Source organism: Pseudochaenichthys georgianus, chromosome 1 (assembly GCF_902827115.2).
Source record: "Pseudochaenichthys georgianus chromosome 1, fPseGeo1.2, whole genome shotgun sequence".
Lineage (NCBI taxonomy): Eukaryota > Metazoa > Chordata > Actinopteri > Perciformes > Channichthyidae > Pseudochaenichthys > Pseudochaenichthys georgianus.
In genome coordinates this window covers 15,321,366-15,335,579 of record NC_047503.1, presented here as the reverse complement: position 1 = coordinate 15,335,579, position 14,214 = coordinate 15,321,366, and the positions used below count along the sequence as shown (strand labels likewise).

General features: G+C 42.3%; 1 protein-coding gene across 1 annotated transcript in view; it reads left to right on the top strand.

Annotated features, from left to right (window-relative positions):
• The window catches only part of xylt1 (xylosyltransferase I), a 95,372-nt gene that overhangs the window by 37,032 nt on the left and 44,126 nt on the right, over positions 1-14,214 (top strand). The window contains exon 2 of the mRNA XM_034094064.1: positions 11,464-12,040. Coding sequence (XP_033949955.1) covers positions 11,464-12,040 — 577 coding nt within the window. The remainder of the gene's footprint in view (positions 1-11,463; positions 12,041-14,214) is intronic.

Here is a 14,214-nt window from a genome sequence, read left to right as displayed (position 1 = left end):
ATGATATGTTTTATAATGATTGATCATGAAAGTGTTCTCAAAGCTGGTGAAGGTGCAGCTAGTTTGAAGTACTTTGTAGACTGCAGGGTAGCTTGTGGATTTACTCCAGGTGGAACTAAAGTCTGATTTAACACTTGATTATATTTCACATCATTCATCCACATCTGTGAAGTAACTAAAGGGATTAAATACATGTAATGGAGGCTATACAGATAGAAAGACTAACCCTTGCACAGAAGCATGAAAATAATTGTTCAAAATGCTCAACAGCCAAAATTATAAACTGACTGCTACACAATTCAAATAAATGCTTTTATATATTTCTATTAGATGTGACTCTTTGGCGTTTCTGTTATTATTAACACTGCTGCTTTAGTTGTTCTGCTAAAATCATCTGTTATTCCTAATTTTAAAGCCGATATTCCGTGGGGTCGGGGGCTCAGGTCCTTGTCACCTTTTTTCATACCTGATGAGTTTGCATCCCTGATTCATTTCAGTTAATTTCCACAGAAGTGAGCATATTCTAGATGAAATGATGGTGCATTAAGGGACTCATTTAGAGTTCAGACATTTATCTGATGCTCTCATGCAGAGTGACTGGTTATGGATTAGCCTGAATAAGATTGCATTCCTAGATTCCAGATTCTCTAAAAAAGATAATTGTATTTAATCGTTTGAGTGTTACTAGCCGGGGAAGAAATAAATATGTTTTGCTCTGTTAATCACATAATGTCAAAATGTGTGAACAAGGCATGTCTGCTTCCCCAGGCTCTAAGGCTTTGCTGTTAACATTAGCCCAACATCACATGGTCAACATGGCTTCGAAATGTGGCAGTATCCCCTGATTATGTAATGTTGGACAATAAGGATGTGTGACTTCTGTATCTAGTTCTTATTTTAGTGTGGTTGTAGATTATGCATTTTGATCATTTACCGTTTGATGTTACTGGACTTTTATCCAAAAAAAGAGATGTACTCTGATTGAAATGTTTGTTATGATATCCTATGACTTTCTTTTGATGTTTTTTGTCTATTTCTAATAAATGTCTTGTAATAAATGCGCTTGAATAATCCCTTGCAGTGCAGAACCTATTAAGGCAACAAAACCACTTGGTTAGGTTAAGACCCTGTCACACTGTGCCAAAATTGACACCAGATGGACTCACGATAAAGGAAATGTTCAAATTTGGCACTGATCGTAACAACATCGGGCCATTCGTGAGGGCATCTTAAGCCATCGTATGACCGCCGGTGGAGTTTCTCAGACTTGTTAGAAATTAAAATCAATGTTGATATGGCTTAATTTGAATTAAATACACTATTTAATTTAAATCAATTTTATTCTGAAAAAACCGGAAGTTCACACTAACTATTAATTTAACACTTTTATTCTGAACATTCTTCATTTCCGGTTAGCATTAGCATGTGGCGAAATGCTACGTTTTCAAACCGTGAATTGAAGGTGAAATGGCGTGATGTTGTACCCTAAACACACTGGGTTTAACACTCATTTATTGACGCTGAAATGACGTTTATTAGGGAATGTTTAAATAACCACAGACACCAGAATGATGTAATTTAGCAACAGAAAAAGGCAGGAATTGCATTGGACCCGCCCCCCACGACGCCGGCCAATAGGAGAAGACCTCAGATGACAACAGGAAGGGCAAGCCAAGAATCGATCTCTTCTACTTCTACCCCCTGACCTGGGCTGACCGGACGCATGGGGGGAGAGCCACTTGCAAATTTCATTTGTACACCACCGCATCTTTTGTGTAATTAAATGCTGTTAGCTTTTATAAGCTTCCCTTGACTCTTTTCAGTCTCTCCTGCTCTCAGGGTTCAAGAATTGCTAACAGGCTCCGGCAGCAACTTCGTGAGCGGTGGCAAAATCGTTGGCATGCCAACAAATTGCCGAAGGACCTTGCGAAGGTTTATTTTCGTGTTGAATTCGTGTATCCATTTTGCCCTTCGTCAAATCGTGTCATTTCGTCTGATCATCGGTGCCATCGGGCATTTTTCACCTCACAAACACAATACGAAGGAAACAAGAAGCTGCCCGATTGTCTTAGGAAGGCAACACGACTACGTGAAGCCCTCGCAATGCCGTCGTATAGCCATCGTATATAGTACGATGACATCGAGATTGCATTTTTTGCACAACAAAATCATGTAAACATATTATGTATATATCCCAATTTGTGTTCTGTGAAACTGAAAAGGATATTACATTGTTTTTGTTTTGTTACTTTCGTTGCAGTTGTATGTCTTAAATGTAATTTAGGTTAACTTCCTGTTTTATTTAGATGCTTTTATTTTGAAGGCAAATGTACGCTGTTGACAGGAAGTTGTTGTTGCTATGGAAATAACATGACGGAGATAAGTAATATCTTCCAATCTATGTATAAAGACGGAGAAAGTAAAGAATAAAGTGTATGTTTAAATGTTAGCACCCCCCGAAGAGGCACAAGCGCTTACGTTGAGTCTGGATACATTCTAAATCATTAGTAAAGTCTACGACCATATTTTCGTGTGTGGTTCGGGTGCCATCGTGTGGCCTTCTGTAGGCATCGTACTTGCTTCGGCTTTTGCTTGGCTGTTGACCAAGTTCGGGGCCATCTTCGTGCGAAATTCACAGTTCCATATTCGTGTGTCCATCTGGTGTCAATTTTGGGACAGTGTGACAGGGGCTTTAAGGAAAACATTGTAGATTTGGCTCCAAATTACGTAAGAAATTAGTCAATGTTGATTTCTGCTTCAACACCAAAACAATCAGCTTACTTAGGAGATGTCAATCAAGTACAGTCACACACTTATTTTTAGTATCCCAGGATGTATTTGACCACACAGTTATGGGCTTCATATATCAAAAGGCCATCGGAGAACATAAACCCGTTCTGTGGGCTGAGCATCATCTTAACTCAAACAGCGGAACTGAGGAAAACACTGTTGCGAGAGAGATCATGAAAGTATTGCAATGGCATGCAAACATATTGTGAGGGAAGTGTTTTTTATTCCACTGTGGCCACTTTGACTCCACAGAGTTTCCCCTCACAGTTAGTACATTTCTCCATAATGTGGGGGGGTTTTCATGCAGCACTTTGCAAAGAAGTTACATGATAAAGAAAGAGGAACTCCATCTATCTTTATAGTGTATGAGGTTAGGTGGGCAGACATCTGTTTTCTTTGTATCCTTGCCCAGCTGAAATGCATGCACGCAAAAGCACCCATTGAAGCTTTATAATCACAATACAAGAATAGCCAAGACAAAGTGGGAAATGAACAGCTACTGGTGAAGTCCCCTCTGCTCTCTTATGAGTCTCAAACCCAGTGTCATTTGTTTAAAGGTCACCTATTATAAAAAAAATCTACTTTTTCATGTATTTTATATATAAACATGTGTCCCCTCTGTGTAAACAGATTCTGAAAGTTTCAGGAAAAAATTCTCTCTCTTTTTGTCCTGATCCATTTATATAAAAAATCTGAAAATGAGCTGATCAAATTTGGGCCACTTTATGATGTCATAATGATTTTTTGGCTTGTGTAACCAGTAGCCAATCACCAACCAAGGTAACCCCCCACCGTATCAACCGAATCTCCTCCTAGAGCACCATTGTGTTATTTTAACCAAATATCTCGCAGAGGGGTGTGGGGAGGGGCTCCTTATTTTCATCTAAAGCAGTGGTCACCAACCTTTTTAAGCCCAAGGTCCTCGGCCTTGGTGAAAGGCGAGATCTACCTATTGCAGAATTGAGTGAAAAAGACAGCCCAGACAGTACTGCCAATTTGAGGCCTTTTATATAGGCTAATTCAGTGGTTCCCAAACTTTTTCAGTCGGGACCCCCTTGGGTATTGGAAATATTTTTGGGACCCCCCCCAACCCGGTTCCCATCTATATTGGTAGGATTAATTGTATATTGTTGTAAAAACATTACATTTTCTCTGCTAATAATAAGAAGATACAAAGATCCAACTATAATTTTATATTTTATTATGGATTACACATGAACAAAAGTGCTTGTAATAGATACTGTGAATTAATTTGGCCTAATTAAAACTGGTTGGCCTTCTTCCCTGAGTAGTAGATTTTTTAATTCAAATTTCTTTAAGGAAAATATATGAATTAACTACTATTTCTACTGCAGGTTGCAAACGATCACATCACTTTACCATTCCTATTCCACACTAGCTTCTCAATGACTTGTGTGTGCTTGCTTTCCCTTGCAGATCTTCTCAAACCGGGGCTGTTGTTTTGAGACTGCCACTCTCAGTTCATTCTCAATGTTCAGCTTTGATCTGTATTTCTTTTTGATGGCAGCAACAGCAGAAAAAGCCTATCTCACACAAGTAGGATGTTGCAAAAGGCAGCATTATGCCCACAGCTCTCTGACCAATGAGATATTTTCCAGCAGTGTTTGTTTACAATTGAATAATAATACGTTTGATTTATATAGGTGCACTTTAAAAACAACGTCATCTCAAGGTGCTTCACAAAGCTAAAAGGAGAAAATAATAAAATAAAAAAATGTTCCCGCGACCCACAGTTTGAAAACCACTGGGCTAATTGCATCTGAATTACATCAAATCATTTGGTGCAACTTCCAATTTGATTAATCCAAGAACACAACACAGCTAACATGTCAAAAAGGATAAATATATATATTTATAATGATACCTATCATTTTAAGTTTCAACAACAACAAAGAAAATCTCAGCCTGACGTTGAATCAGAAAACCAAAACATCAGCCGTTAGCTGTTAGCACTCAGAGCTCACAGCTCCTCATATCTGTGCAGAAACTGGAACAACATGTACAAAGGACTGTCTGTGTCATGGTGAATACAGTCGCTGTTGTATCTGTGTCTGTATCATGTTGTTATGAGTTTGGACGGAGCAGCTACAACGTTAGTTTAGCCTGATCGATCCGATCTCCATCCAGAAAACACGCATTTTAAAAGGTTTTTCGCCTGCCGTCTGTCTGCACACTTGTCAAAGCATTAATTCATGGTTTTTACTAACCGGTATCAGTATGTAGTTATTCCGGCATCATTTTGAAAACGTGTATTACAATACATTCACGGTAAAATATGTTCATTTTGTATCTACCATACAGTAAGTGCAGTGATTTAAAAAATATGCAGCATCACTTGAAGTCAGTCTATTATTTTCGGGAGCGACAAGGAATGTCTCAAAGATACGTCAATCAAGTGGCACCTGCTAACGGGGTGGTGGATGATGATAGGTTTACATCTAAAAACTTTTTTTTAATTTTCTTTCTTTTGTAACTTTTTAACGGTGCGCAATCTACCCGCACCATACTCACGATCGACTGGTCAGTGACCACTGATCTAAAGTAACAGACAGAGAATCAGCACTTTTGAAACAGGGCTGAAACAGAGGGGATTATGAGTAATGCTACAATGGGTGATCTGTTTGGTATTTCGAGCCAAACACTTCAGAGACATGTTTTGTATATATCTGAGACCTATAATGAAAAACAGTATAATAGGGGACCTTTAATGGCTTCATCCATGAGTAGCTGATTGCAATCATTTGTCTTTTTGTTATGTTTACCTCCTTTTCAGATAATGCATCTTTCTCCAAATGTCATTCCCAAACCTAAAGCCTGTGAGCAGTTTTCAGTTGTCTGTCTTCCCTAGGTATTTGTAGCGCATTTACACACACACACACACACACACACACACACACACACACACACACACACACACACACACACACACACACACACACACACACACACACACACACACACACACATACCATGTATACATCACTTCAGGGGACATTACATTGATTTACATGCATTTCCTGCAGACTTATCCATTCCTAACCTTAACCATAACCAACACATGCCTAACCCTTACCCTTAACCTTACCCTTACCCGAACCCTAATCCTAAACCTAACCAAGTCTTCACCCTAAAATTAATGATTCCCCTCATGGGGACCTCCAATTTGTCCCCATAAGGGAAGCCAGTCTCCACACGTGACTATGTAAACAGATTTAGGTCCCCACAAGTATAGTAATGCTAGACCACACATACATACACACACACACACACACACACTCCCTTTTTACCACTTTTGCTCAGGCAGGGCACACAATAAGAGGCTTCTGTGCATACCAAACCCAGACTGTTCATTCAGAGCTGCCGCTAATCGCGCATTTGTGCACACACTCACGTACCTTCTTACATTACATGTGACCAGCATTCCTGCAGTTTTAGCCAACGGGGGAGAAAGGGGATTGAAGAGATTGAACAAAGAGAGAAAAATAATAGAGAGAGGTAGCGGCAAAACTTTAAATATTCATGAACACAAGATACATTGTGATAAAAAGCCTAGAAAGTGAAACCATGCACAACATCTTTCATGAAGTCAGAATATATCTCCTTGGCTCATCTTTGTATCTCTTTACCTGCTTTCCAACTTGAGTGTTCTTACCTTCAGGTACAGTTTAGGCACTTTGAAACTCTGACTGCAGTCCATTTGCCATTGAACTGAGGTGAAGATCAGAGTTGCCATTTTTTTATGTATAAGGGCTGGACCTAACAATTATTCTAATCATTGATGAATCCTCTGGTTATTTTCTAGATTCTATGATAAATGTTTTGGTCCAAAGAAATTGTCCATCTGAAGTTTCTCAAAGTCCAGGTTGATGTCTTTAAATATCTTGTTCATTCAGTCTTAATCCCAGATACTCCCAGTTTAACACGATTATAATCTGAGAAAAGTAGTACATTTTTCATATTTGAGAGGATAAAAATCTCTCAAAGTTGAATTATTTTTCTTTCAATTTATTGATGGATTATTAGTCAATGTATCGTTCTTTTTTGGTATTGTATATGATACCCAAACTGTAGAGCAGCTGTTCTGGCCCCCAAACTCTACCTCTGCTAAACTACGTCTGCTTAGAAGTCACTAAGCATTTAGGTCGTCCCCGCTCTACTCCGGCTCATTTCTCCACGAGGTGTCCTGAGGTGCTGGAGCAGCTGTGAACTAAGTCTGTCAGTGGATCTGTCTCCTGTGTCATGCCAGACGCAGCATCTTGCTCCGAGTATCGCAGGGATTCAGTCCAGGTCGTTAATCTGAGCTCGTTAGTCACATGGCAGGCGGGTCGCAGCAGAAGTCTGTCAGCCACTCACATACAGGAAGTGCTGTATACCTGCAGTAACTTAAACATATGTGCATGGCTGCTGTCTGCATGGCTGTCTCTGTACCAGCTTGTGTTGACTGAGGATCACTGCTCGCACACACGGTATCTTATCTCACCTCGTCCCCTGTACGAATTATGTTTTTTATGGGAAGCGGGCTGTGAGGTTGGGGGTGAAACTGATATGTTCTGCTACCTTGCTTTCCCTCACATCTACCATGGGACTGGAACGGTAAATGATGGCATTAAGGGGGGACGGGAGGAGGCGGGGCAGATGTACTGCTTTTTATCGTAGAGCGAGGGATGATTCCTGGGCCTGGGGAGGAGGGGGGGTAGAGCTGGACAGGTGCTGAGAGAGAGATATGTGCTTTTTTTCTGCTGCGCAGGAGATTGGGGGGAATGGAGAGAAAGGGAAAGAGAGAGAAAAAGGACAGGTGAAATATTTCCCCCTGTGACAGAGGAAATGGGGGGAAAAGTGAAAAGGGCCAGCTCCGTATTGAGAAATGGACGAAACTATTCCCGGAGGGGGTGCTGAAAGTCCCAGACCCACAGCCCTCTCTAATGTACCTACTTTTGATGGATGATATTAACATTTGCCCCCTCTGCTTTTTCCTCAGCCCTCAGAAGAGCTAAGGGAGGGTTGTGTGTGTGTGTGTGTGTGTGTGTGTGTGTGTGTGTGTGTGTGTGTGTGTGTGTGTGTGTGTGTGTGTGTGTGTGTGTGTGTGTGTGTGTGTGTGTGTGTGTGTGTGTGTGTGTGTGTGTGTGTGTGTGTGTGTGTGTGTGTGTGTGTGTGTGTGTGTGTGTGTGTGTGTGTGTGTGTGTGTGTGTGTGTGTGCCAGCCCACCACATGCCAGGCAATCCTGGCATGCCCCCCCCCCCGACACTCCCCATGAGTATGAAAACGTATCCCCTGAATCAATCGATAGCTACCCTCAGCTCCCAGCTCCATCTGCAGTTTCTATCCTCAATGGCCACCACTACTATTAGTTCTGTGTCCCGCCGCTTCCTGCTTAGAGCCTGGTCCCTGAGATTAAAGAGCAACACACACACACTTACTGGAGTCCTTTGCTCACAGGCAGGAGGGAGGGAGCACAGTGTGAAGATTGTTTATCCGGAGGAATCTCCTCAGTGCCAGTTTTACAAATATTACTCATTTCCACTCCAGGGCCACATGGGGGCTAACCTCAACTCTTATCGGTGTCAACGAATTTGCAACAAATCAACATCTTTGTGATGCTGTTCCTTTTTTTTCCTCCCCAAAAAGAAAACAATTACAGCCAGCTAGGATTCATTCAGAAAGCAGTTTGACACAAAATGTTTAAACATTCTGTAAAATGTAAATTAGATTATTAATCCGTCAGTTAAAATTCTAGAGTAATTTTAGTGGTTGGTTAATTTTGTATGACTCAATTGTCAAGCAAAACGATAACATTTCCAACACATTTCTGCCTTTGTTTGTCTTGTACTTGATTGCGAATTAAATATCGTTGGGTTTTAGAGGGTTGGTTTGGCGCAATCAGGCAACTGATTGTGACTGATTGGGATTCTTGCTTTGGCTCCAAATGTTTTCTATTCCTCCAAACATTGCAATGTGCTGCTCTGATTAATTACTGCAAGAAAACATATGATATGATTGATCCATTCATTTCACCTGCTGAAATGAATCAGAAGTGTCAGCTATTATCAGCTACATTTCTGGATTGAATTAATCACCTCACTTATCCAATACATGTTCCATTGGTATAGGTTGTAGTGCCACTGCTCGGATTGACTAAAGCAGTGGTTCCCAACCTTTTTCCCCAAGAGCCCCCCCAAATGACTCCTGTTGGAAGTTGCGCCCCCCCCCCCCCCCCACACACACACACAAGGGGGGGGGGGGGGGGGCACAACAGCGGCAATTCAAGTTTAAAAGTCTCAAAAAAGCTACAACTACTACTGTCACAAACTGGATGAATGTGAAGTATTGTGTTAAAGGAGGATGAAAGCGTAATTAAGGAGCACTATTGGAGTGACTTTGATGGTTATTGGACTCAGGATGAATTCATTTGGATTCCCGCTGTATGAAGAAATTAAAGGACACAATTCACAAAGGGATTAAACTGTTTAAAACACATGCTCAAAGTAAGCCGGAGTAATTGATAGTAAAATGATCATTAGTTTCAGCCCTACATAAATCCATAAGTTTCCTAATATTGTACAGACAGACATGCCTCAAGTAAGCCAAGCTGTGGAAATGAGGCTGTGTGAAAAGACAGGCTTTTTTAAGATTTCATATTAGAGTCACGCTTCCTTCTTTAGCCAACATTTGATATCTACGTGTAAGCAAAGATGTGTTGCTGTTGTTTGTTTTTAACATTTGCTCACTTGGGCATTTTTCCAATTCAAATGTGTTCCTCATCGTCTCACAGGACTCAAAGTGCGAGTATCCGTTTCTCCAGGGCAAACACATGCTGCCTCTACTTTACTTGCTGTTACCCCTCCTCCGTTAAAACCCACACAGACACACACACACACACACACACATACAACACACCACGCGTGAACACTTTTATAAAAAGAAAAAGCCTCAAGAAGCATTCCCTGTACTCACATAATCGTGAATGCACACAGACTCATTTTACCTCTGCAAACATCCAGTGACTTGCAGTGCATGGATTAGCCCCCCAAAGCATTCCCTTTGAAACTCGGCAAGTAGGGATTTCTTTTTAGGTGATTACTGGCCTAAGCAGCTGTTACACGCAGGATTAGCAGGTTCTGCCATTCAGACAACATGCTCCGTTTAAACTGGCAGCGTGAGGAGAGCAGAGAAAGACAAGGAAGGGTGGGGGAGGGGTTATGACAGGTAGGAGATGAGACTGAGAATAGGAGGTGCGAAAGACGTGAACATATAGGGGAAGAGACGATGAGGGAAGAGGAGTGAGATGTGGAGCAGCAAGGATGAGAGCTGAATCGGGCTGTGTGAAGAGAAGTGTGAAGGGAAGGAGAGGGGGAAAAGGCAAAGAGTGGAAAGAAGTCAGATGGAGAGAAAAGAGTAAAGAAGAGGAGAGGCACACGCTCTAAGGTGTCTGGTATGGCGGATTCAGACCTCTGCCGAGACAGCAGCTTAAAAGGAGCTGACAATGACGATATTGTTTTGTGTCCTCCTCTATTTTTAGCTCTTGTCTTCACTTCTATAACATCCTCCTCCTCCTGCCTCTCTGTAAGTGTGTCTTCCAGCCACCTGTGTAATTGTGCTGGTACAAGGTGTTTGGAGGGAGGGAAGGTTGATGGGCTGATAACAGGCCTGGCTTTAGGGGTGGAGAGACATTTCCATGCCAAGCGAGCGCCTGCTTCACAATAGCATCTCACTTGGTCCCTGTGTGTGTCTCCCCTCTCCTGCTACCATTCTATCTCACACACCTCACATTGCACTTAGCTCTCCCTCCACATGTTCTCCCCTCCTCCCTTTTCTGTGTCTTGTAAATGGAGAAACACATCAGGGATTCCTGTTGTTATGAGCTTCATCTCTCCTCTGCTGCTGTTTGTCGTTCCGTTCCCCCACCCCCCTCTGCCTCTTCCTTTTTTGTGTCTAGCAAGGTGTGCAACAGCGGCAGGCAGCTTTCTTAGTTTTCCTGTTTGATGCACCGTGGCACATTTCACTGGAACAAGCGAGCGCTTCCCGGGAGCAGAACTCATGCCTCGTGTCAGCGCTCCGTCGCCTTGCACTCCACCACTCTCACTCATTACCCTCTCTCCCCTCTCTGCTCTCCCCTGTGCGCCTCCTTCGCTTTCAGCCCATTCTGCTGGAAAGATACGGAAATTGTACATTCAGACGTTCACACACACTCACACTATCTCACATTTACAGACGCACAGAGTTGACAAGTGCAGCCTTTACAGTCACACGCCACACAATGTCTTCAGGTTCTCAAAAAAAACAAAAAACACCCACACAAACTCACACAGTCATGTTCGGGCCCTTTATCCTTTCTTGGTCATCTGTTTACGGAGTGTGTTGCCCATTTGAGGGAGAATGTAATTGAAACTGAGGCTAATCTGATGATGGCACGGAGCGACGGAGCCCCCTCGGCCCTGCATCACCTCTAGTCAGTTTGCACCTTGTAGCCCTCGCTACTTCATTTCATGCCTCAGGGTTCAATACGGCGCTGCCCACTCATACACGCCACATTGATTGTTAATCCGACATTTGATATGCACCGCGCTCACTCAGTTCTGATTTCTTGTTTGTGTCCTCCCTCCTCCTCGTTTCTCTCTTCCCACCACTAAAACTGCTTTCCTTCTCTTCCTCCAGGATGGATATTACTCCCACCGGCCGAAGGAGAAAAATAGAGTGGACAGCAACAACGAGAACTCTGTACCCAAAGACTTTGAAAACATAGACAATAGTAACTTTGGAGCGCGCTCGCAGCCCCACCGGCAGTCTGTGGGGGCCACCAGCAGCAAACAGCAGCGGGAGCATCTGCAGGAAAAAGCGCATGCCCAGCAGCAGGCCTGGCAGGACACCTCCCCGAGCCGAAACTCCAACGAGGTTCTACCTGTAGGCCACCAGACGCTGGCGCTGGGAAACAATGCCTCCCACCATGGAGGTGTCGGGGGAGTGTCACGGCAACACTACCGTGCCTCACAGGCCCAGCAGGCCGAGTCACAACACAGACATCAGTATCCGCACAGGAGGCAGGCAACCGCCGCGCCGCTGGAGGTGACCTATGATGAGCCGCCCAAGTGTGAGATCAGTGGGAAGGAAGCCATTTCAGCTCTATCCAGAGCCAAGAGCAAGGAGTGCCGACAACAGATCGCAGAGGTGTACTGCAGACACAAGGAAGGGCAATTAATGCCCGAGAAGGTCACTCGGTACTGCCCTCTCGAGGGTGAGTCCATCATTTAAATTAGTTTGATTGATTTTTTGATTTAATTTAATAAAATCGTTAGTTTATGTGGTTTGGGCAGTCACTTTGTATTTTTCACACAAATCGTAGGACAAAATGAGTCGATATCTATCGAGATTCCTAACACCTGAGGGCACCTGATTTTTGAGTTCCAAGTGGTTGTGTTATGTGAACGCGTTTAGCGTGTAAAATCGGATACAACGTAAAGTATCTTGCTATGACATTTCATAATGTATAAATAAGCAAAGTTGCCTGGAATGAAAAAAGAAAATGGGGATTGGTATGGTTTGGATCATTACCATACAAGTACCAAACCATTACCCTCCCAAGTACTCAGAATATAAATAGAGTTTATTCAATTTGATACTTTTTCGCCCTCTATTTCATGATCTTTGTTTGAACAATGCATTCAGTCGTGTAAAATGCCACCACAGAAATATGTGATATCACCATTTCCAAAACTGAGCTTTACTTTTAACCAGTGAAAAATACAAAAGTAACCACTTTGGCAGAAAAGTGTTGTGTTATGTAAGACCCTATTGCTTATAGTGTAAGAATCTGGTAGAAAATGGCTTGTTAGTAGAAGTACAAGACCCTGGATTTTTTATATTTGATATTTTCCAACCGATTTTGGCAGGTGCCTTTACCAATATACAGACATGTTTTTAATGTTTTTTTCACCTTTTATAGAATATAAATTCTCTACAGTTCATCTCCAATATTGGATTTGAAAACCTTTCCACAGCTTATATCAAAATGGTGATATCATTTAGCATAGTTTTTATACGTTTCAGTTTCTTTTTCATAGCTCTAGTTTAACGTCTTACAAACAAAATGTTGGTTCAGTTGAAAACATTTTCTTATTTAGCTCAGTGGACGAAGAAACACTTAACACTGGGTTAGAGTTTCTGTTCAAGGCATTTCTTCTGAAACCCATTATGTACAGTATGTATGCACTCATAATATTTTAAGATTTATAAGGATAGATACATCTTCCAGTTGGGACACAGGAACCACCTGTAACAGCTTCCTACTGTTGTGCTCCTCAAACATTTGGTCATCTCAAATCAATCATTTTTTCCTTGAGTTGATGATTCAGGCAGACTCACTAAAATAGAAGTGAAAGAGGAAAATCTCCTGGAAATGAATGCTGACAGGTTATCAATGTCCGCTCTTCATAAAGTTTGACATTGCATTGTGCTCTCATTATTTTCTCCTACTCTCTGCAGTAGTAAATCATTTTCAAAGAAAACATCTAATTCTTGTCAAAGGCAGGAAATGCCTTTTTTGCCAAAATATCATTAGTGGAGTAAATTGTTGGAGAAAATGGGGATGCTGCTTTTCTCTCAAGTTGGTTTCCAATTTTTGCTGGGTTGGCCACAGTACAGAGATGATCTTCTTTTTTTCAAGCTGGCCCACACAAACACACACACACGTTGGCTTTCTTTTCTCTATGAAATGATGGACATCTGCAGTCCGGTTGTGGATCTGTAAACAGAATCTGCTGCGGCTGCCACCGTCGGTGGGCGGCTCGCATCAGCAACCATGTTGAAGTTAACAGAACACACACGCACGTACATTTACACACATGGGAGTGGACTGAATGCTGCACGGACAGCAGGGAAGGAGGAGAAAGCTATTATACATCCTGCCTGTTCTACTTCCCTCCCTCTCCCCTGTTTTTAGAGCTCGATGAAGCGCCGTGACTTACCAACTTTTGTACATTTCCCATCCCAAGAGCAGTAGTATCGTTGCTGTGCCCAAGCTACTGTCATCTCACACAGCAACGCATCATCCCACTCACACTGACAGTTTGATCAGAGGAGACAAAGAAATTGAAAAAGGTTTTTCCCTGGTGGCGGGCTGCAAAAACACGACAGCTAAATTAAATCACTTTCTTTCCTACTCTCGGCCTGCCTGCCAATGTGTTATCTCTCTCTCTCTTCCCCTCCTCTGTTCCCCATGCCAATTGAAGTCCTAACCTTGTTAGCAGAAAATTGTTCAATTTGGTTTGATCGGTATACCGTCCTTGAGGCCTCGGCTAGATTAGCAATTGTGATAGCTCGGGTATTAGCGTCATTTAATACAGCAGGAACATGTTTAATCTATTTGCCTCCCATATGCTAACTTGGCTAATAGTAATGTGACGGCGCTGC